At 35.2% G+C, this 25,812-nt stretch overlaps 1 protein-coding gene across 1 annotated transcript; it reads right to left on the minus strand.

Moving 5' to 3' along the window:
• Positions 1–9,592: 9,592 nt before the first annotated feature.
• Positions 9,593–14,893, minus strand: LOC105974302 (nitrate reductase [NADH] 2). Its single transcript, XM_012999369.2, has 4 exons — positions 13,644–14,893; positions 12,931–13,071; positions 11,762–11,994; positions 9,593–11,184 (listed from the first exon to the last, which is right to left on the minus strand). Exons 1-4 carry the CDS (start codon positions 14,671–14,673, stop codon positions 9,838–9,840), a joined length of 2,751 nt encoding a protein of 916 aa, XP_012854823.2. The 5' UTR covers positions 14,674–14,893; the 3' UTR covers positions 9,593–9,837.
• Positions 14,894–25,812: the final 10,919 nt, after the last annotated feature.

Consider the following 25,812-nt stretch of genomic DNA (forward strand, 5'->3'; position numbering starts at 1 on the left):
GATTATTTTCAGCGATATCTTTTTTCTCTATCCTGCTGGCTGCTTTTTTGTATTTTGTTGGGCCCACATTTATTTATTATTTTTATGGTATTAAATTTTCTACTTATAGCAGGTATTATTATTTATTATGAGTAATTAAGCTCGGGCCTTAGTGTACAAATAATAACAAATACATTTTTATTTTATTTTTTATTTAAGCAAGTATTTTTCAATTCATTATTTAATTCAAAATCAATTATTAGAAATTTATTTTATAGCTCGTATTGTTACTAGAATGAAGTAAATTTGAACACTCAATTCCGTTCGATAGTAAATGAAGCTCGACTTCGATACAAAATTGATTAATTAAAAGTACAAGTACGTTATTTAAAAAATCAAGCTAGTCGAGTTCGATTCTTTTGCGTCCCCCTAATTCCAAATTGAGTTTAAACGTTAAATATTTTATTTATTTATTTTTATTTTTTTAGTGGATTAATGGGTTGTAAGCATTACTTACACTTGTTAACATTCCCAATTAATTTAATTACCATTTATACTAAGAAAATCCAGAAAGGGATATTGTGCTGCAAATAAATCTTATTTATTACATTAAATAATGACTAGTGACTAATCCAAATTCCAAACGACTCATTTTCAAAGTACACCACCTGATTACGTAATTTAAAATTAGGTAACGTCATAAGGGGCAAGTAAGTAATTTATATGATGTCAGTGAAATATTAATGAAAGATTACTACAATTATGTTGGTTTATTTGTGAGATCAAGATTAAATTGTATTAAATATTAATATTATTCAAACTGAAATTTGAAGCTGGTCAATGTTATTATCTATCAATATTGTGTGGATATGTAAATGAAATTGTATGAATAATGAAGCAACTTTACCTATATTTTGAAGACGTTACTATATAAAACTATAGAGTATTTGATTAACGGAAATAAAATTATTAATATATGGTGAACACTATTTTTTGGTAAGTTTTACTTTATATAAATTCAGAGAATTGTTGTTACTTCCCATAAGTTGCACTATATTCAATATATTTTTTTATATAATATAAGTTATATAACTACATCATGGATTAGGGGTGAATATTTCGATTTTGAAACAATATTTTTAAATCCGAATTCTGAAATTCCAAGTCTCGATTTTTCTAAAATTATTTGGATCGGAATTGGAATTGTACACGATTCCGATTTTCGATCCGATTTTAGATTCCTTAAATAATTCCAATTTTCTTATCGAATATTACACTTAAATACCAATATTATTATGTATTTTATATTTTAGGAAACCGAAAATTAGAACTCTCCCAATTAGGCAATTACAATCCGAGATTTTCCGATTTGGAACAATTATTTTCATTCCACCTTTCGAAATTCCGATTATTTAAGAAAAAAAGAAAAAAATAAATAAAGATTGGTGTGGGCTTTTTTCTATATTTCAGTATCAGGCTTTAATAAGTCAAAATAACTGGGCTTGTTTGCAATTGATTACTAATTAATGGGCCATATTTAGATTAAAATAAAGTTATACAAAGCTTAGTGGTTAATGGGTTTGTTTGCAATTAATCATATTTATTATGTAATTAATTTGAATTAAGTCTGGCTTTAGGTCCAGGGAAATATATTTTTTCAAGGCCCAATTCGAAATCCAAATATATATAATTTCACGGCCTTCCAAACAAATTTTTTTTTTTTAATTTTTTTTATGGGAGTCCAAACTACACACATTACTATATTAGCTTCACTTATTTTTTTTTCTATTTTCGTAATTAGTTGTATCTGGAGTCTGAATTAGGGGTGTAAATAAACCGAGTTCATCAGATTTTTCGAGTTCTAACTCTAGCTCGAGTTCGAGTTAAATTTGGCGAACTCGAGCTCAAACTCATCGAGCTTAGGAGTTCGAACTCGAGCTCAACTCATTTAATTTATTAAATGATTTTTAGTGATCGGCCACAAAAATTACATGATAAAACTTATGATTTGTCCTATCAATTTCTAAATAAACCACTAATTATTATTATTTTTTAAAAAGACCTTTTCATATCTATCTATTATTCCATCTGTTCCACAATAACTGTCCATTTTTAAAATTATTTTTGTTCCATATTATTTGTCACTTTACATTTCCAACACTGCATTAATTGTGTAATTATCAAATTTACCCTTGTTAACTATATCCAACACTCTCTCACATTAATTATTGGCAAGGGCATTTTAGTATAAGAACATTTTTCTAAAATTAAGCAATATTTATTGAGATCCTTAATCCTTGTGCACAAACTAACAACGACAATTATAAAGAAACGGAGGGAGTAAAAAATTATAATTTGCATATATTAAATTTGTTGAAGTGTTCCACGGAACACTCAAAACTTGTTTCGATTTCCAATAACTCGTAGAATTAACTTAAAAATAAATATTTAATTTTTTTTTGAGATAAAATAAATATTTAATTTACTTATATACTTTTCATCATTGATTTCGATAAATGATAAGCACTATGCAATTTGCAAAGTCAATTAATTAAAAAATAAATGTGCAACTGGGATTTATCTTATATGACATATTAGTATTTAATTACCCACTGTTTTTGAAGAGAGAGAAAAAAGCGCGCAATACGTTTAATTGTTTTACTTAAGACAAAAAAGCCAAACTATTTTATTTTAATTAAAAAAACCCAAGGTTTGAGGAGGCATATATTATTATTTATATATACCAATTGGTTTGGAAAACAAATATAATAAAAAGCTCAGTACTTAAATTCAATGAAACAGCTACCAACCAACATCTTATTGTGCAAGTTTAATAATATTGATTAACTTAATTATAAATATTATCAAGTTGCTTAATTAGGGGTGAATGGTGATGTATACAAAATATCACAAATTAAAAATATAGATTAGAAAATACAGTGAACGCCTCTCAATACACTTTAAAAATTAATTCTGAAAATATAACTTATCAGCTCTTATAAAAACTTGTCGGACGTAAGAGTTTATCAGCTATTTAAAATAAAGAGTAAAAAGCAGTTTACCCCCTAAATTAAAGCCCGTTTTGCACTTTGCCCCCCAAACAAAAAAAATTTGCACGTTTTTACCTGAACTCGTTAATTCGTTGCACGATGCCACCTGAACTCAATTTTCCGGCAATTTTGACCGGAAAGTTAAAACATGTGGCTTGCACGTGACATTTGCAGGGGTATATTCGTCCATTCACTTACATGCTATATATTAAATATAAATTAATCTTTAAAAAACAAAAAAAAAAAAAAAAAAAAAGGGAAAAACAAAACAAAATTACCAAAACCACAATCAGACGTCACATTCGAGGATATGACCTCAAGCTTCAAAGTCTCACCGGAATCTCGCCTGCGACAAGCAACGAAAGACGCTGGTGGAATCGCCGGCCTCAACGTCCTCCGTATCATCAACGAACCCACTGCCGCCGCCATTGCCTACGGCCTGGACAAGAAAAGCTCCGGATCCGGCGAGCAGAACATCCTCGTCTTCAATTTAGGCGGCGGCACTTTCGACGTTTCATTACTCACCATAGAAGAAGGCATATAATTCGAAGTGAAAGCCACCGCCGGCGACACTCACCTCGGCGGCGAAGACTTTGACAACCGCCTGGTCAACCACTTCGTCTCCGAATTCCGGCGAAAGAACAAAAGGGACATAAGCGGGAACGCCAGAGCTCTAAGGAGACTCAGAACCGCCTGCGAAAGAGCGAAAAGAACCCTCTCCTCCACCACGCAAACGACAGTCGAAGTCGATTCGTTATTCGAAGGGATTGATTTCTAAGCCACCATTACTAGAGCGAGATTCGAAGAACTATGTATGGACATGTTCGTGAGGTGTATGGAGCCCGTCGAAAAGTGCTTATGGGATAAGAAAATCCATAAATCTACGGTGCACGAGGTGGTTCTCGTCGGCGGCTCCACCCGAATCCCGAAAGTCCAGCAGCTGCTGCAAGACTGCTTCAATGGTGGTGCCATGGTGGTCTACGGGATGAGTGGATGACAACTCATTTTTGTTCTTTTTCCTTTTTATTTATTTATTATTATTATTATTTTGTTTTAAATATTAAAATATATAATGTAAGGGAAGTGACCAATTTGCCCCTGCAAATCTCATGTGCAATATACGTGTAGTCATATTTCCGTCAAAATTGCCGGAATATTCCTTTTAGGAGGCACCGTGCAATGAATTAACGAGTTTAGGTAAGAACGTGCAAATTTTTTTTGTTTGGGGGGCAAAGTGCAAAACGGGCTTTAATTTAGGGGGTAAACTGCTTTTTACTCAAAATGGGCTATAAATTTGAATATTGATGAAATCATTTAAGTGTCGTTTAAGACAATGCACATTAATTAAGAAAGTTACTCCCTCCGTCCCAATTTAAATGACGTTTTGGGTTGTTGCATACATATTAAGAAAACCAATAAATGTGTATAGATTATCGTGAAAAGCATAGGAAAATACTAATATATCCTTGACATTAATTATTTTACAACTAACTAGTAATTAGGAGTGATAAAGGGTAAAATTAAAAATATTGCAATTAATGATGCATTGAAAATCAAAAATGACAAATAATTTAGGACAAAAAAAACTCTCTAAAAAGACATATAATATGAGACAGATGGAGTATTAAATAATATTTACTTGTAAAAAGTAAAAACAAATCTTTATTTGACCAAGCTGCTTTTTATATTTTCATTTTCGTTTTCAAATTATATTAATTTCTCATTAATGTTGAGATAAAGTCGGAAAATAATATTTAAATTATTACTTGAAAATCTAAAGTAACACTTAACATTAAAAAGAAAATCTAAAGAACAACGACACTTAAAAAGAAATAGATTGAGTAATATACATAACCAAGTCTAATTTTTTTTGTTTGCGACTTTTATTAAATTGTTATAAATATTATCAATCGACTAAATTTATAAAGAATCACAAATTAAAAATGAATTGTACGGCTTTCAATGAATCTTGAAGTTTGATTATTGGTGGAATCTTTATAAATAACCAAGTCTAATTTTTATTCGGACTTTTTATTTAATTGTTATAATTTTATAAATAATATCAATCAGCTTTATTAGGGGTGATGTATGTAAAATAAAATAAAATTCACAAATTAAAAAAATTATATGTGAAAACGAAGTGTACGGCTTTCAATGCATTTTGGACCACGATTATATCGATTACATCATTACTAAAATTAATTAAGTCTAATTTTTCTTGGGACTTTTATTTAATTGTTACAAATATTATCAACTAGCTTAATTAGAAATCAAGTGTACGGCTTCCAATGCAATCTTTGGACCACTTAGTTTAATTGAATACTAATAAATAACTAAGTCTAATTTTTATTTGGATTTTTATTTAATTGTTCCTTGTTCTCATAAGTTTAGGCAATTGTGATTAAAATCCATATGCCAACTTGATTAATTTTTAAAATAAAGTAACTTGACAATGTTTCGGTGAAGTAGACGTTACATTTGACCTGCAACGGGTGGTTGAATTGGTGAAGTAAGAGAACGCGGTGTTATTTTGACCCAAATTCGAATCTGTAAACGATGAATATTACGATTACTGTTAAACATCTATAAATTAATATAGTCCAGGCAAGTAAGATTCTATTAATTTATCGAAGAATTAATTTGATGAAATAATAATTTTGCACATTGTGATTGAATCGGGACCGAAAGAAACTATTATTTAGTGTGATTACTGATTACTAATAAATTTATCAAGATTATTGATCGGGTGTAACATGATGCATGTTGCTTACTCGCTCCGTCCCATTATATATGTCATTTATTGTTGTTGCACACATATTAAGAAATCAATAAATGCGCATATATTATAGCAAAAAAAAAAACATAAGAAATCACTAATATCCTTGTGACTAATTGTTTTTCCAGCTAATTAATTAAGAATGATAAACGGTAAAATTGAAAATAGTGCAATTAATTTTTTTTGTTTATTGTAAAGTGACAAATAATATGAGACAAAAAAATTCTTCAAAGACTAAAACAATATATGAAAGAGGGAGTAATATTTGCAAAGTCGAAGTAACTATCTCCAAATTAGTCGTGTCGAATTTTTTTTATTCTATATTATCTACAATTTAATACTTTACATTAATTTTTAACCATATTATATACATTTTTTTTCCAAAAAAAACACACATATTTTTTAATTTTCTAATTACGCGTGTACGGATCCAAAACGATAGATATTATGAAAGGGACAGAGTAACGTTTAGTTTTAGAATTCAACTTTAATTGCGTACTTTAATGAAATTGAATTTTTAGAACCGGTTATTGAAAAAAAATGCACTAGACTAATTGCTCTAGTTGCTTAACAACGACTTTCTTAAGGATCGCTAATTTGTATTTACATCGTGCAACTAATTAGTCAATAATTAGAATTTTCATAGCTAATTTTTTTTCCAAATTATGACTTTCTACTGCACATTGGCATCACCAATGACATTTCTAAGGAAGAACATAATATATGTATTATTAAAATTATTATTTACGGTTACCCCTAAAGTTAGGTCAAATTACAAAAAAACCCCTCATATTTGAGTAATTACAATTGCCCCTCAATTATGAATTTATCTTACACGTCCACCCTTATGGTGTCAAATTCAACATAAACTTCTAGATTTCGTGAAATCTTCTCTAATTTGTAATCGTTTTGTGAAAAAATGCAGTTACTAATGCACCACAATCTGATATTTACAAGTCAAGAGACACATCTTATAATCATCTTGTTTCAAAATATGGATATATCGAACGGGGTAAAACAGGTAAAAATTGTAGAATATTAAACATAATCTAGAAGATTCCACTAAATTTTGACACCAAAAGGGTGGACGGGTAAGAAGATTCATAGTTGTGAGATGATGTAATTAACCAAACATGAGAGGGGGCTTTTCATAATTTAACATTATCTTAGGGGGTTGGACGTAATTTACCCTAATTTTTTTTTTTTTATTGAATAAACTTAAGATGACAAATGGAAATTAAAAATGGGGAAACAAGATGATTACACAATATATATACTGAATATTTATTAAAAGATTCCTAATAAAATAAATATTTTTCTTATATTAGAAAATGTCAAAAAATAAAATAAAAATACATAGTACATGATGACAAAATAGTAGAAGAAAATAGGGACCAGGGGTCAAAGCAGTTGAGCTGCGGAGAAAAGTTTGATGCCCTTTGAATTCACCAAAATGCAATTAAATAAATATAATAAAATTGCGATAAATATTTTAATTTGGTCTTTGGCTCAACGAATAATCGACTTTCGGAGGCCACAGCAGCCAATTGGTATGGGCCCACATGATAATGTGTGGTCCCATTTGTATATCTATCTAATTTTTTTAATTTTTTTTTAATATCTCAAACTTTTTTTATTTTATTTTTAAAGAATATGTTGAAAGATTCTCTAATTATTAGCACATGAATCACTTCACTAGATCTAAAATACTATAAATTATAACCTAAATTCATGGTAGGATTCATGCCTACTAAAATTAATCAACTTAAATATCTAAATATTTTATCCTTATTCCATCGAAAATTCGGTTTTTCGATCTATGTAATTTCTTAACATAGCGAGCATGTATTTATCAATTCGATCGGATCTATCCAGAACTTGTCCCGTACGTAAGTTCGCCACAGGTTTTTTAAAGTTCTAAATTTGAGGAACTAGTTGTGGTATTTATATGACTTTTTATTAATAATATGATTTTTTTTCTTAAAATATAAATAATGGAATTATTTTTTAAACATTATATGAATAATTTGTTTACTTAATTAAAAGAGTCAAATAAATTTAGGTGACTTATACCGAATAAAACGAAAATTTTAATTATGAAAGACTTTGATAGCAAATTTGTCGTTACTCGAATTTAATTCCTAGCCATATATTCCTAATGAATTATATTCAATTGACTTATTCATATAACTATAGGTCATTTAAATATCTTATATATAAAAGAAAGAAACGCTGGGCAACCCTAAAAAACCCTAATGGTATTTCTGTAATTATTTATTTTTAATATTTTTTCTCTACTAATTTCTAACTATATTTTTTAACAATTATCAAAATTAAAACTAACTTGTGAAGAATCCTACCTTATTGGTACTTATGTAATTATTTATTTTTAATATTTTTTCTCTACTAATTTTTTAACTATAATTTTCAACAATTATTAATCTTCTATTTTTCATCAATACATCTCAAATCTTAAGAGATAAAGCTAGAAGTTCGATTTGTTAAATCTTAGTCTATTTATTTGGATTATAAATCTTAATATGTAAGATTTAAAAAATTAATGTTATATAAAATATGAATAATACTATATTATTAAATTTTACTATATTAGTGTACTATATTTTCTTATCATGTATTAAATTGATTATTTTTTTTTCACAATTTAAATAATATTCCGTGCATCGCACGGGGGAAAAATGCTAGTATTACTAATACTAAAAGGATGATATTTTAGAGGCTAGATCGCCAACTATTTATGTTAAATCCGTGTGTATATATATACCTATATATTTATTTAGTCCCTCATCAATTGCAAAAAGATCCTTCATTTTATACCTATATATTAATTTAGCCAACTCGAATTCCAAATTACTATAAAAAAGTCCTAATTTTTTATTTTATTTTTCCTATTTTCTGGTTTTGCAAACAAAAAAAGTTCTAAATTTTTTTTATGGAGCAATATTTAGCCTACCTAAATCTCTAATTAATGTAAAAAAATCCTAAAAAAATATTTCATATTTCCTAACAAATTCATGGACTCACCACCGTATATTGTCATTTTACGAACATGTGTGTATACAATGCCTTGTATGTATAACACGTATATATGTATGTAGGGCAAATTACGGCCACCCCCTCAGGTATGGCCAAATTGCGAAAAAATCCCTCTTGTTTGGGTAATTACAGTCACCCTCTCCTTCTAAATATTTTTACATAAAATTCATGTAATTCGATTATTTACCGAATCAAATCGTATATTTAGTTCGGTCAACGGTATAAAATATTGGCGAACCAAAAAATCGGATCGGTTTTACCCTCCGGATGAGTCTTTTTGTAAAATAATACATGTTGAGGGGTGACTGTAATTACCCAAACATGAGAGAAATTTTCATAACTTGACCATAACTCATGAATGGCCGTAACTTGCCCTACGTATGTACGTACGTGTTCGTGTCTGTGTATAGAACATATCATTTCACTACGTGTACGTACGTACGAGTAGTTGCAGCATGTGAATTGAGCATTTGTAATTAATTTAATAGATGAATTTGTGAGTGGTCGCATCATAACTTTTGTTAGATGTGTACAAATTAAACATCGACAAGTTATTATCCTATCTCATGCACGGGTTGTCGATTTATCATCTACATATTAATTTATATATATATATATATATATATATATATATATATATATATATATATATATATATATATATATATATATATATATATATATATATATATTTGGCCAATTACTTATTAAAAAAATTATAAGAGGACACTAATTTAACTTACGAACATCTTTCATTTGATACATAACTCTTTATAATACATTTACAATATGACTCAACATCGGAAACACAAGGTTAAAAAAAAAATCCTACTAAATTCCAAAATAAAAATAAAAATACAAGGAGAGAAAACTTACAACATATCACGACATAATTATTTACAAAAGTACCCCACGAAATAATGAAATATGACTTTTCTCCCCCCCAATTTTATTATCAATATAATATTAATATTTCCTCTAGAACACCAATAAAGATTCCTTGGTATCATAACCCATCTTCTCCAAATTCGGGTTCACCGCAAACTGCAGCATCGGCGGCGGGCCACAAGCCAAAGCCAGTGTATACCCAGTCGGCGCCGGAATATGCTCTCTCAAAACCGCCTCAGTAACAAACCCCAAGCTGTACTTCCACCCTTCCTTAACACTCTCCTGCACCACGTACCAAACCCTAACCCTCGCCGGAAACTTCTCCGCCCAAGCGTCCAGCTCATCTTTCAACAGAATGTCGTCCTCCGTCCGATTCGCGTACACCACGTACATCTCCGTCTCATCCTCCGGGTCCTTCAGAATCGCCTGCATCACCTGATAGATCGGAGTGATTCCGGTGCCGCCGGCGATCATGGCGAGTTTCTTCGCAAACTTCTGTTTGCCGTGCACCGTGAAATTCCCCTTTCCGGTGTATTCGATATGCCCGAGTGGGCCCTTCACATCGATAAACGAGCCGAGCTCCAACGAGTCCAAATGCTGCGACATAATCCCGCCGTTGGGGAATTTCGGGTGGACCCCGCCGAAGTAGACCTTGATCACGAGCTCGAAGTAGCCGACCACCTCCACGTCACTCGACGGTGTGTACGCACGCATGCATAGCTTATCGTCGACAGTTGCGCAGACAAAAATGTGCTTCCCGACGGGCAATCCCAGCACGTGCTCCTCATTGGGGAGCGCGAACCGGAACAGCCTGACGTCGTGGGAGAGTTCCGTGCGAGCGATCAGCTTGCACGGAATCTTCGCCCGCGGCACTAGGGCAGAGCCCCTCGCGCCGGCCCCTGCGGACATGATCTCCCTGATAGGGGCCAGGTACGAGGTGCTGTTGCCCGAAGGGCCGTGGACGGAGTTGTTGGGGGAGGAGTCGGCGGACTGGTACCCGGTGGTGATCAGTTCGCCAATCCTGTACTCCTCCAGCATGTTCTTGGCCTTGTCGGAGTGGATCGCGTCGAACTCCTCCGTGCAGTCTGTGCCCGCGTTGATCAAGATGCTGTCGGCGCCGCCCGGGTGGTCCTTCAGGAAGCGGGTGGCGTCGTAGACGTGGCCGTGGACGATGATCCAGGCGGAGTCGGCGTGGTTGTGCTTTCGTACCTCGGACATTGAGAACATTTTCGAGGTGGTGTTCATGAATGGGGAGGAGACACTCTTTTTCAGGGTGTGGTTCTCGTTCGATGCTTTCTCGAGATAGCGCTCCTTCGCCATCCATCCGCCCGACTCGTTTCCTGGCTGAGTTGGGTGCTCGAAGACGATTCCGATTTCACCCTTGTGCGGCTTGCACACGTTGGTTTTTACTCGGAACCAACAATTGTTCATCATACCCTGAAAATGTTATAATCAAACCATAATTGTTATTACATATTACTGAAACTACTAAATATGAATAAATTTTAGCAAATGACATTAAAAAAAATTCTAAATAATCTTTTACGATTTAATTTGAGATGATAGAAATAAACGTTAATAATTATACAATTGAAGTAACAAGGATAAAATAGGAAAAAGAAAAATGACACCGAGGAAAACCGTAGCATGCAAAAACGACAACATAGTAACAATGATCACGTGGCATTCACGTGATCCCAGAATTGAAGTAAGGAGGTGAATGATATAATATAAATTTCTTAGGGACTGAAATGACAAAAGAGCATATTAAAAATTAAACGATTCTGTATATTCGCATAATGCTGGCACGTGGATATAGTCGGTATATTTGAAAAACAAAATTGAATTTCTTTTTTGATATAGTCGGTTAATTTGATTATTATTTCTGAACATTGTGACTATAATATAGTATGACTAATTATACTATGATTTATTCCACCATTCTTTTAATTTATTCAATTACTAATTTCTTTTTTCGTCACAAAAATAACAAATGAATAAAACGACGACGTACCATGAGATTCCAAATGAGTTTCTCGGGCTGAGTGTTGAGGGTTTCGTCCCAAGCCCGAACCGCGATTTCCTTAGCGCTAAGCAAATCGAGAACTTCGACTTCCAAAGACCAGAAACACCAGCACCAATATTTCCCGTACTTATTTGGCTTCTCGGGGTGGTCCAATACGCCGACGTTCCATGTTTCGCCCCCGTCCATCGTCACCTCAACCCTAGTCACTTTCTTGCCACCCCCTATTTATTATTCAAAATTAAACCAAAATTAATTTCAAAATTCAACCAATAAGTGTGACAAAATAATACATTATACTACATGCCTAAAGTCAAGATTGTAGCTTTCAAATTGTCGTCACCCACTAATAAACTAAAATTGATGCAACAATAAAATTAATAAAATTCAAATTATTTATTGGTCTTTTGACTAGATTCACGGAATCTTTTTTTTCAAGTGTTTGATAAAAATAAAATACTCCAACCTAGTTGTAAAAAGGCAGGCCTATGATGGTGGAAGTATTTATTTATTTAATTTAATTAATTTTATATATTTTAGTCAAGTTAGTTGTTGTCACATGAGGTTTTATGATTCCCAGCTTTTTAATTAATATTAATTTTATTTTTATTTTTTTAATCCCCCTAAAGAGTGGAGACCACGCACTTAAGTATCGTGTTCGTGTTCCCTACTTAGTGACCAATTAGAATAATAAACACAATTAGCTAATTAAATTACTTGTATTAGTACAAAAGCTAACCCAATTAAATATCATGTTTTCACAGGGAATTGGGAATATACTCATGTGCATTAAAACAAATTTTACTATTACTTTGGGTTAACTCATTTACTATACATACCTCTTCGAATATATAAAAGGTTATCCCTTTGCAACTTGCAACGTGACAAAAATAAATAAAAAATTAATAATAAATATAATTATAAAAAATGATTTTTTTTTTTTTTAAAAACTGTTACAATGCAACATAGGCAGTATGACTAGATACAATGTACTATACGAAATAGCAAACCCCTAGAGGTGGTAATTTTGTAAATATATATTCGGCATTTTTTTAAATTTAATTTATGAACAATTAAATAAATATGTAAATGATAAAATGCCAACATTGGGCAGGAGAAAATAAATAAAATATGTTGTAATAAATTAATGAAGAACTCACCAGAGTAGGCGTAGCCCCTCAACGTGTAAGGCCTCTGAGTCGTCCACGAGTTGATGGGTAAGATCTCTTCGTGGCATGGTGTGGTAATCACTGAGTTCGTGTTCAACTCGTTTATGATGTACTCGGGCCTATACCACCATGCTGCAAATTACAAAAAATAAATATTATTAACTAACCAAACCGTCATACAAAAATATATCAAGAAATTACAAAGTCACGCCGCCGCCCGTGAACAGAATTTTTATTTATTTATTCATTTATTATATTGTATTAATGTATTATTTATCAACCAATGAGAATACTCTGAGTGAAAACCGTGTGTTGATAGATACAAGACAGCCACACATAAATCCATATAGTACAATTCTATATCGTGAGTTATTAACCATATAATATGTTCCAAGATAAGTGGTAAAAATTATACATACGCCATTCTTTAAAAAATATATATATTAAAAAAATTCATTTTCGTCAATTTTCTGTAGCGTTATACTGATAGACTAAGGGTAAATTGACGGACAAAAAACATCAAATCATTGATATATGATGGAATAAATGTAATTTTTCTTTTAAAATGAAGGACCAAATATGAAATTATTGCAAACTTGAGGTGTGAAAACTGTAAATTTCCCAAATTAAAACTGTGTCAAGCTATTACCATGCAACAGAGGGTCAAAATAGTAATTTCATAAATAATAAAAAAAATACGGTACCTTCAGAATTTGCCAGCTCAGCATCAACGTGGGAAGGAAGAACCCGGTTATCCTTAAAATGGTAAAAGTTATCAGACTCCTGAGTAGTAACAATTATACGCTTCAACCATTTCACCATTCTGCCGCCGATGAATCCGGGAATAATCATCCTCACCGGAAACCCATGATCCGGCGACAATCTCTCTCCGTTCTGCATGTACGCCACTATGATATCTCTCGACGGATCCATCGCCATCTCCTTCCTCAGGCTCGTCCCGTACTTGGATCCGCCGCCGCCGGGCAAATCCTCCGCCCCCTCGAAGCACACGTTCAGCGCGCCCTTCTTCGTGCTCATGATGCCGCACCGCTTCAGTATGGCGCGTAGGGGCACGCCCCGCCACACGGAGGTGGAGACCCCGGCGGCGCCCCAGTTGAACCCTATGGTCTTCTTGATCATGTTCTGCTCCTTGCGGCGGTTTCCGGCGCATACCAGGCTGACCGGAAACTCCTTGCTCGGGAACTCGGTCTCGAGCTGGTGCATGGTGAGCCGCATCGGCTTTTTCACCAGACCGGATATTTCGACGGTCCAGTCGTCCCACGAGGTCTTCGGGACCGGCCCGTGGTTGCGGACGTAGTGGAGCGGCACCGGCGTGATGAACCCGTGGTGCATGAGCCGCGGCAGCGGCGCCTCCGCGTTGAACGGGTGTTTTCCGGTGAGTCGGACCATGGACGGGTTGCGCTCCACCCAGTTGTCGGCGGTGAACTCGTCCCTCGAGTCGTGGACCGAGGGTTCCAGCTCGGCGTTAGCCTTCTTAATAGCAATCGCGTACTCGTTTTCTTCGTCCTCGTCGTCGTCCTCGTCGCTTGATGAGTCATCAGCCTTTGCATTATTACGAATGGGCTTATTGGGAAAAGAGATATCGGCAGATTTAGGGAAGTTGTAGCCACGAACCGGGGAATCGGACCTGTGGTTGGATTTGAAAGAGCGAACGACGCCGTTCATTCCCGCTTCGTGGAGGGTATATTGCCGGTTTTCGACGGAAGCCGCCATGTTGGACCGGTGAAAGTGTGGTGGTGGTGGTGGTGGCGGTGGGATTGGAGAGGGGGAGGAGGAGGAAGCCTTTTTTGCTTCTCTTCAACAAATTAATTTGTTTATTTACTTTTTTAATTTCTTGTTGAAAAGATTGATACTGAGGTTGGGGCTTTATATAGAGTGAAATTTAGGACTCTTTCAATTGATATTATATTTTAAATTACTTTCCAAGCCTAATGGGACATCTATTAGGCCCCACCTCTTACTTTATTGTTAGAGTGACATTTATAAAATTTATTTAAAAATAAATAAAAATTGAATCAATTGTTTTTTACTATATATATACATAAAATAAAAAATATTTTGGGTTTTAAAAACTAATTATTGTTTAGAAGTTGCTCAACCGACGTGATTTACTTGAAGGTTGACATGATCTTATTGAAAGAACTTCTCAATGTGTGCTTGTGGAAGAAACATTGCACTAAATTAAATAGTTCATTGTATTCATTTTATGTTTAAAATTCTGATTTATTTTGCACGAAATTCCTTGTTCACAATGGTGAAGTTAGGATTTCATCCATCGGGGTGAATATATTTTAAGAATTACGTAAAGAAATTAATGACCAATGGTTGTTCGAAGAATGGCGAAATTAGGATTTTGTTACCTAATTGGCTTATTTTCGGGGCACGAAAAAAATTATTAAACATTATAGGAGCACAATACATGTACAATGACAATAAATTTTATATACATATATAATAGTAAAAAAATTAAAATTTGAGGGGTCTCATGGCCACCCCTGATCCTACACTGACTTTTCCACTGCCTATACACGTGTATTTCACATGTTAAATACTTTGAATAGATCTACACCATTCATTTACAACGTATGCACACACACATCCCCATTAATGTGTGTAGATCAATAGTGAATATTCATTTAATGTAACCTTCATTAATTCATTTAATACTATAGAAATAGTCCAATTTTCCTTAATACATAGAGAGAGGTTAGTTGTATTGTTTTACACCAAAGTATTAGGCTAATAATCAGCACATTACAAGAGAACGATGATATATGTAAGTAAAAAAAATATTTGAGTTAATTATCAAAAAAATATATATATTTGAGTTTGACTTTGGAACCAAAAAAAAATATTAATAGTTATGATTCCAACTTTATAGCATTTAATACTATGAACTATGATCTATGCTTGGATTTAATTACTCACACAACCATCTAAGATTTTGCAGATATTTACCCATTTCGTTTTGAAAACAATACACATTATAAATATGTTTTTTTGAAAAAAAAATAAAAATAGAAAGTAGTTTGCAGAATATTATCTATAATATAATCCTTTCAATAAATAAAGAAACCCAAATAAATGGCAAATTACGGCCAACTCCATGATGTTTGTTCAAATTACAAAAAAAAAACCTGATGTTTGGGTTATTGCAACCACTTCCTCAACTATGTATTGTCGTACACATTCATTTTTACGATGTTAAATTTACATACTGAAGAAGGGAGGTTTTCGTAAGACAATACCTAATTGTGGATGGTATTTGTAATTATTGAAACATGAGTGGTTTTTGTGTAATTTCATCACAACCACAAGGGGTTGCGTAATTTGCACCCGGGAATTTGAAAGAACAAGAGCATTCTAGATATTATTAATCTGTGTTTCATGAAATTAATTAAACCACGTAGAACCCACTTATGCATATAATATAACCACTTTTGCATATAATTGCCATATTTTTTACACAATTAAACTCACTAATCCAACTTTTCTGCTTAAATATATAACTAAATCAAGAATCATTATTGGAGGCAAGCATTACTCTATTATTTCGACACGTGTAAAGTGTAAAAATTAAAAAAAAAATGTTTTTTTTTTTTTTTTTACTTTTTTTTTCCTGAATATAAATCTGAATAATGTTATTACATTGAAACTTCGTGCCGCCGCGGTAATAAAATCCGGCAAAAATCTGCAGAAAATCTAGTCCAGATGAAACTCCCCCAGATCGAAACTTCTTTGAATTTAATTAAATACATATTTTTTTTCTCCCTCTTTTGTGACAATTTTAATTATTTAATGATTTAAAGTATTCGTTTTTGTTTTAATAAACGTTTTTTTTTTAATTTATTTATTAATTGTCTATAACTATAAGAGTCCTATTTTCATGTCTTGAGACTTGAAATGAAAATTATCTGAACATAGTCATGAAAATTAATAAGTTTGAATATTTATATATATATATTCAAATTTAAAACTCCTTAAGCCTGGGAATATCAATTCAAATTTCCAAAGAAATTGCAATTTTTTGACTATGATTTACATATATATAATAAGTATATAATGGGGATATTTTCTTATGATATGATAATTAATTAATAAATGATTTTTATATGACCTTTTTCGTAGATAAATGTTTGTTCTGGGGTGTATCCGGTGCAATATTCGATTTTTTCTTTCAAATTGTACAAAAGAGAAAGACTAATTTGATTTTGTTTATCACCTTTTTCCTTTTCGAATTGTTTTTTTTAATTGTTTTGGTCTTTCTTTTAATTATAATATTAATATCACTTTTGAATTTTGGGATATGATTAATCAAAAATAATCAGCAAATATATATTAAAAAGTTGTGAAAAAAATGAAGTAATTAGAAAAGATAGAGCTACGAGGATTACATTGTTGAAATGAGTCGAGCATGATTGTTTTGACGAGCTCGAGCTCTTCGAGTTTTAATTTTGAGCTCGAGCACGAACCATTTTTTATGTATGGCTTTTTACTAATATTATTAGTTTTTTATTAGTATAATACATAACTACATAACAAAAATGATGAACTTTGTTATTTATATGAATTTATTATTACTTTTTATATCAATTATATTTATAAAAAAAAAAAGTTTGCAAGCTTACGAACAACTAAAAATAAGCTCAGCCTCGTCTCGTCTGAAAGCTCGAGCTTGAAAAACTCGAGTTCAAGGCTTTTGTCGAACTGGCTCACCAAGCTCATCATAAAGTTCGTGTTTAGCTCGTCAAAAAGCTCGAGCTCGAAAAACTCGAGTTCGAGTTCAAGCTTTTATCGAGTCGGCTGAACTCATTTACAGCTCTAGTTGAAAATCCACCAGCCACAATATCTGTGAAATAAAATCGAGTCAAAATAATATTGTAATTTTCTACTATTTTTCAGTTGCTTAAATAGAAAGGCAAAACCAAATTGACTTATGATATATATATATATATATATGATGATAAAAGTTTAAAACAAATAATAACAAGAATACAGATATATAGATTTTTGCAATTTGGACAAGTAATTAAATTAGTTAATCTGCAGATGAACTTTTGTTAAACAGACACAGATTATAGATTAATTAAGTTATATAAAATTTGGCAACCACCCAACAATCACTGTACTAATTATGTATTAATGTATGTATGTGGGATTGTGATTAATTAGTGGTGGGGTTTAGTTTGACTTAACCAATAAGTTTTAGCAGGTGTTATTTATTGAATCTATATTCACCCTTCACTTTTCAAATTTATTAATTTCCATATAAATAAAATAATTTAGAAAATCGTACAAAATCACTCTAATTATTAGTATTAACAAAAATAGAGGATTAATTAAATAAGGGTTTTGGTTGTACTGTGGTAACAGAAGATCTAATAAGGATTAATTAAGAGCTAATAATAGAAGGGACAGAGGTGAAAAGGGTGGTCTGAATGTAGACCAATTTAGTAAGTTAAAAAAAAATGTGGAAAATGGAAAGAGTAAAAATGTAAGAAAAAAATATAAATAGGGGGCAATAAATAAATAAAAAAAACATGTGTTATGGTACATTTGACGAATGGAAGCACTGAATAGCCATATTTTGAGTCGAAAACATGGGGCGGGGTTCTTGTGCACATAGCCACACATGATGAAAGATAGCACATATTATCTGGGGGGGTGGGGGTGGGGGGGTGGGGGTGGGGGGTGGGGGTGGTGGGGGTGGGGGGGTAGGGGGGTAAATGAAAATAGGAAGGGGTCAAAATGAAAAATGGGGGGCGGCAAATAGAAGCCGAATTTAAGGAGACAATGGCCCTTAGGTGAATCGTCGAGGCACTTTTATTATCTGGCTATGGTAGCTTCCTATATATTATTATTATTATTTTTTTTCTATTAATTATGGGTATTTTAGTGTATATATATACATAATTATATGTGTGGTACGTATATATAGTGTGTCGTATATATACTCGTATGTAAAATAAAAAAATATTGGCCGCGAATATATATATGTTTTTTTTCGTATGATTAGTAGATTACGCGAAAACAGTGATTATTATTAATAAGATTTTTAATTTCTACTCAATAGTTGAGTGTATTGTTTACTCTTTGTTTTTCTTCATTTAACGTGGATTGCATACTTCATTTATTAATCATAGGCATTTAATCTTGGGGATTTTTAAACAAAATTTTTATCCTTCTTAAATACCACTTTCACAATGTTTTTAGTATATATTACAATTAGTGACGAACAGGGCCGGTCCGGCATATTTTGAGGCCCTGGGCGAAATAATAAAAGTGTCATTAAGTAATACGGAGGTTCGGAGGCAGCGCGCTCGATTTTTTTCCCGATATTTTAATGTGGATAAAGATTTATTAATATATGTTTCATTATAGAATAAATATATTGCATATTTGGATTAGAATTTATTTCTTTTAAGAAAAAAATTTAGAAAAGTATATAATAATTTATTTAATTTTAAAAAACATATTCATAAAAACTATATTTATTCTATTGATAAAATTAAAATAAATATTTTAATGTCATATGCTATAACTGTTTTACTAATTATTCTAAATTTTAATTTTGAGAAAACATATTTAGCAATTCTTTTGTACGATAATCTCATATTTATGTTATATATTCAATAATATTCAATTCTACTATTAATAAATGAATTTTTTTCTTATTATAAATATTATTCAGCTAGTAAATTTAATTATTTTTGGATAAATTCAACATGATAATAATTAAATTTATATAAAATAAAATAAGTAACATTAAAAATATATATAATATATATGAAAAAATTCAGATTTTTTGGCCCTTACTAGAAATGGGCCCTGGGCGTGGGCCCTGCTCGCCCCACCCCAGGGCCGGCCCTGGTGACGAATTCAGCATAGATTCAGAGGGGGCTATGCCCCTCCCAACAATTCTCGAATTTCTATATTTATGTAAAGATTTGATAATAAAGATTGTATATAACTAGCATTATATTATCAGCTCCCCTCATTAAAGTTTTAATGCGTTCGACCCCGTAAACTTAAAATTCTGGTTTCGCTAGTGATTACTATATCACCCCTTTGAGGGTAATTTTATATTAAAAAAAGAAATGCCACGTCTGCAGAGCAGGTCGGTGGTATAAGATGGAAAAAACCATCCGGGGAAGGGTGTTTGGTAATTCCGAATAGATTGGTATGGTTTTTGTAATTTAAACTAAGTTGAGAGGGGTTTTTGTAATTTACCGTTAAATAAATGTAAAGAGTATTAATATCGTAGACCGGATTTTGATATGGGACCAAATTATATCCTTCCTCATATACTGCAGCTAAGGACACAAATTTATTTTGTCTATTAGTGAAACTAAATTGTAACCATAGATTAATTAATTCACAGCTTTTTTCTTTCTGTCAACCATTTTTTTTAGTATCCTTACATTTTTCTGATGTTGACACGTACACATTTATTTTTATTTCATACATATATATATATATATACACATTTTATATTAATTATTGTGTGGTTTTGGTGGAAAAAAAAAAGAAGAAATTGAAGAAAAAATAATTGCATGGATATGGTATGGAAGATATTTGCAAGTTTATGTATGTATATGTGGCTTTTGTCCCTTATTTATATTATTATTATTTAATATAATATAATATTGCATAATGAGCAGCTTCTTCTGTGGCAGCAGCCACCCAACCCCTTTTGCTTAAATGACCCTCAAATCTTTGATTCAATATTTGCCCATCCCTTTCCTACTCCCACGTGTGAGGAGTGTCGACTTTTCTTTCTTTTACTTCTCATTTTAAAGCCTAAATTACAACCATCCCTGAGGTCCCTGAGGTATAGTCAAACTACGAAAACCCTCTTCTTGTTTGGGTAATTACAAACAGAATCTTCTTACACGTCCACTGATTTGGTCCGTGGGGCTTCCTTCTTCTTCAAGTCAGCTGGGTCCGTACTCCGGTGAGGATACCTGCAACGCCGGGAGGGGTTCCCGGCGGGAAAGCTCCGACGATCAAGTCAGTGATCCGAATAGAGGAAAAAACGTGTATGCAATGTAACAGTGATTAGTGTATATTCTTGTGTGTGTGCGTGTGTTGATTCTCTTATTTATAGATGATGAAAGCTTGGCCTTCAAGGCTTTCCTTTTTTAGGGTTTCTACTTTCCCCCAAGTCATGTATCTTGGGCCTGTATTGTCCTGGGCTCGCTCTACCCCGTTTTGGTATTGGGCTGGCGAGTTAAGGTACTCCCACGTGGTTCCCGAGGTTCGCACCATACGGCGACTTCGCTCATAATAGCGAGCTAAGTCGTCATGGGTTCTTCGTTGTGGGCCTATCATACTGGGCTTACCCTAATGGGCTTGTGCTTATTTGTTACTTGTCAAACTAGCCCGTATCAACTACTCCCCCCTACTCCTTATTTATAAAACGGGTCGTCTTTTCCTTACTTCGTTTTATAAGTACGGAGTACGAGGTGTTAGCTCGTACTTTGACTTGAGCTTGCGTCGGCGTACGCCACCCCCTTTCCCCTTCCTCTCATTAATTGCTCTGACATCCCGTGTGGCTGATTCGGGTTCCCTAGGTCATCATGAGGAGATTTCAATCGACGCTTTTCGTGCTAGGTTCGAGGCGATCTGCATTAAATCTCGTCCGTCCGGATAAACGGTTACGATTGGTTTTCCCTCTTCCCTAGGTTATTACTGAGGGATTCCAATCGACACCTCTTGCGCTGGATTCGAGGCGATCTATTTTGAATCTAGTCCGTTCGAATAGACGGTCACGATCGAATTCTTCTCCTTTCTTTCTCTTATAAGTATCTGACTTCTGCGAATTTTCAAAATTTTTTCCTCTTCTTCACCTCTGTGCTCTCCTTGTCTTTATTTTCCTCCGGCGACCTTTGCTTTTCTGAGAACCAAGCTCTTTCCGTTCCGTGCTCATTTCCTTCTTCGGCAAAGGTACTCCATTTTTACCCTGCTTTTTATTGTCCTTAACCTATGTCTTCCAATTCCCCCGACCCGTTTGGTCAGAGAGTACCTTCCAGAGAGGGAGATGAATACCCTACCCTTACTCTCTCTTCTTCTTCGGAGGAAGGGCCCTTCTTTTCCCCTTCGGGGAAATTATTGAAAAAACCTAGGAAAAAAGGGAGAGATGACACTCTGTCCTCTGCGAAGAGTGGCTCTCCTTCCTTGTCTGGGGGGCGTGATTTAGATGACCAGTGGGGGCCCAGTACTTTGAGCGAGGTAGACTTAAACAATTTAGTTCGTGACATAGGTCTTCCTACTGACATTGAGCTAATATTACCCTCTCGAGATCAGCGTCCCTTGAACCCACCCCCAGGTTTCAGCACCTGGTTCTCGGAACAATTCTATTTCGGTCTTTCTTTTCTCATCTCGTCCTGGTTTTCCGAGATTGCGCAATTGTGCAACGTATCTCTCAATCAATTTCATCCTCATGCTATAGTCGTCATGACCGGGTTCCGCATGCTTTGCGCTTGGTCGGGCGTGACCCCTACTCCAGCTCGATTTCGGAGTGTGATGGTCTTAAAAAATTCCAGTCCCTTCCATGTCTCTATCTCGGCTCGCCCGGGTTTCAAAATATTAATGCCGCCCAACAAGACTGATGGGTGGCAGGGTCACTACTTTTTTGCGAAAAACCCCGCTGATACCCCTTATCTATGTCCTTGGTTCGCAACCTTACCCGACAAGCGGAGGGGAAAACCCTTGGTAATTGATGAGTGGCTTTTGAAAATGATTGTTCATTTTCAGCCGAGTTACGGTATGCCTGAGACTCTTACAAGCTTTCCACCGATACTTCGCCATTTCTACTTTCATGACAACGGCACTCATCCCTTAACTCAAGAAGATTTAGGTGGGTTTAAACATGATATTAGTTTTCTGTATCAGCTCATCACTCATTTCGGGCTGTTGCTCTTTATTTGATTGTACCTTATGCCTGTCGGTATATTGTCTGCTTGCTCACCATACCTTCCTTGATCCAACGAACAGACTTAAGGATGAAGAGGATGTTCCGAGGTGATAAGCCGGCGACTCGCCCATCCGAATCGGAGCCGGAGTTTCAGGCGTCCGAATTTCAACGCCCTGTGGCCGCCGAATCCGAGAAACGATCCTCTGAAGAAGGGGCTCTAAGGCAAAGGCCTTCTAAGAAGAGTGTTGGGGCTGCGCGTCCCCGAGATGGCCCACGAGTTGAGGATCCCGAGCCCCCTCGCCGATCTTCGGCCATAGTTACGGTCCCTTCTTCGACACCTTCCCCGGTCGAAGAACAGGTGGAAAAAGAGCCCACCACGAAAAAGAGGAGGACTGATCTAGCCCTTGGGTTGGTCGGATCAACTCCTGGGCAGACCGGGTCAGCTTCGGGGCAGACTGGGTCATCTCTGCCTCCCAACTTTGCACTCCATCTCTGCCAGAACGCAGAGAACGCCATTGCTGCTTGCCGAGCTATGACGCTTCCCCGAGACGATGCTCACTTCGGGCAAATGAGCAAGGGTGACCGGCTCGAGTTGCTTCTTCATAACATAACGCAAGTTCGTTTTATTTCGCATACATGAATTAGCCTTTACGTTTCTTAACCATAGCTGATTTTACTTAAATTCCATGTATGTGTAGCAATTCGCGATCGCCTTCTCGGGCCCTTTGGGGTGGGATGATGTCTCTCGGGAGGCATACGATAATCAAAAGAAAGAGGTCGGTCAGCTCCGAAAAGAGGTCCGAGGTCTGAAAGAGAGTCTGGCGGTGTCCGAGTCGGCGAAAGAGGGATTGTTTGCCGAGGTGAGGAGGCTACAAGAGAGGGAGAAGATCCTTCAAGCGGAGAAGGACTCTTTGGTATCTCACAATGCGAGTTTAGAGGAGAAAGCCAAAGGGCTTTCTAACGAGCTCTTTGCGGCTGGGAAGCAGGCATCTTCTAACTTCACCGAGGGAGTGAAGGAAGGCCACCGGCTGTTCCCAGGTTCTTCCGAGGGTCTACGCTTCATGGAGACGTTCGTCGGTCGTTTTTTCAACCGGCTCTGGCGTTCCACAACATTTACCCGACAAGCGTCCGGCCTAGCTCGCTTCTTTTTCTCGGAAGTGGTGAAAGCTGTTCGGAAGCGATTAAACGGTGCTGGCATCGAGTTCCCGTTGGTTGAGAACGATCTTGCCGAGGACTTGCCGGATGATGTCATCCCGGGTTTCGAAGGCGACGTGAATGAAGACCCTGACTTGGAGTGGTGGAGGGAGGTACATCGGGAGCTTGTTGCGGACTTCTCTCGCCAGGGGAACTCTTCGGTGATCATCACCGATTTGGTTGGGGATGTTGAAACTATCGATGCAATGGCGAACCTCAACAGGGTGCCATCGGACCCTGCCTCCTCTCCTCTCCCATCTGTCGGAGATCAAACCGGGGCCGGGGTGGAGTCGCCGAAGAATACTTAGCCGATTTCAGCTGTTTCCCATTAATGTACTATGTATTTGAACAATTTTTCTCTTTTGTATGTGTTTGAACAATTTTTTTTTTTTTGCTCTCCTTATATCGATATATTAGGAGTTCGTTTGTTTAAGTATTGCCTTTCGTATTTACCTTGAGTTTATGATACTCTGATTTTTGTGCATCCAAGAGTAATTCTTTAGACTTAGTAACTTTTCCTTGCATTCGAATTGAACCGATGATCTTTTAAGCTCGTATCGACGGTTATTCCATGATTTCCTCAACCCAGTCATTACTCTGATTTTGGCAAGCCTCTTTGATTTTATCACAATATTTTGCTTCCATTCCTAGTTTAACTTGCCTCGGTAAAACACGCGAATTAACGCCACAATAAAACACGCGAGTTAACGCCACAATAAAACACGCGAGTTAACGCCACAATAAAACACGCGAGTTAACGCCACAGTAAAACACGCGAGTTAACGCCACAGTAAAACACGCGAGTTAACGCCACAATAAAACACGCGAGTTAACGCCACAGTAAAACACGCGAGTTAACGCCACAATAAAACACGCGAGTTAACGCCACAGTAAAACACGCGAGTTAACGCCACAAATGAAACACGCGAGTTAACGCCACAGTAAAACACGCGAGTTAACGCCACAATGAAACACGCGAGTTAACGCCACAGTAAAACACGCGAGTTAACGCCACAGTAAAACACGCGAGTTAACGCCACAATGAAACACGCGAGTTAACGCCACAGTAAAACACGCGAGTTAACGCCATGATAAATTTAAATAAATAACACAAGGATTTTTTAACGTGGAAACCCTCCAAATAAGGAGAGAAAAAACCACGGGGCCTAGCCCAGATCGGAAAATGGATGTTTATTAATGGTTGTTTTGCCTGTACAAGGTGTGTCTCGATTTCGATGATTTAATTGCCTCGATCTCCTTTCTCTCTCTCTTTTTTTTTTTTTTTCACGCGAAGAAGCGTTTTAAATGGATGACATTCCATGCTCGTGGCAATGGTTTTCCTTCTACGTCTGCCAGCTCATATCCTCCACCAGCCAAACATTTTGTGACCATGTATGGTCCTTCCCAATTGGCCTCTAACTTTCCTGTGTGCTTTAGTGCGTCAGCTCGTCGCAGGACGAGGTCACCGATCTGGAATGAACGAGGCCGTACCCCTTGATCGTATCGAGCTTTGATCAGGTTCTTACTTCGTTCCATGTGTAGATACGCCGCTTCTCGTAGGTCAAAAACCTCATCCAGCTGTGTCCTCAGGGCATCATCGTTTGTCCTTCCATCAAATGTGGCGATGCGGAGTGTGTCCATTGCCACCTCGACCGGGATAACAGCATCGGTTCCGTAGGTTAACCGAAATGGCGTCTCACCAGTAGCTGCTTTGACTGTTGTCCGGTAAGACCAAAGGACTG

Source organism: Erythranthe guttata, chromosome 3 (assembly GCF_056151865.1).
Source record: "Erythranthe guttata isolate IM_541 chromosome 3, IM_541, whole genome shotgun sequence".
In the NCBI taxonomy this organism is placed as follows: Eukaryota; Viridiplantae; Streptophyta; class Magnoliopsida; order Lamiales; family Phrymaceae; genus Erythranthe; species Erythranthe guttata.

What these genes read in the sequence shown, in the direction of transcription:
- LOC105974302 (XM_012999369.2), bottom strand. Translation starts at nt 14,673, where the DNA reads ATGGCGGCTTCCGTCGAAAACCGGCAATATACCCTCCACGAAGCGGGA. An exon ending in TGAGCTGGCAAATTCTGAAG is followed by an intron (nt 13,072 to 13,643) that starts GTACCGTATTTT and finishes TGTAATTTGCAG; the next exon opens with CATGGTGGTATAGGCCCGAG. An exon ending in AACTCATTTGGAATCTCATG is followed by an intron (nt 11,185 to 11,761) that starts GTACGTCGTCGT and finishes TAACATTTTCAG; the next exon opens with GGTATGATGAACAATTGTTG.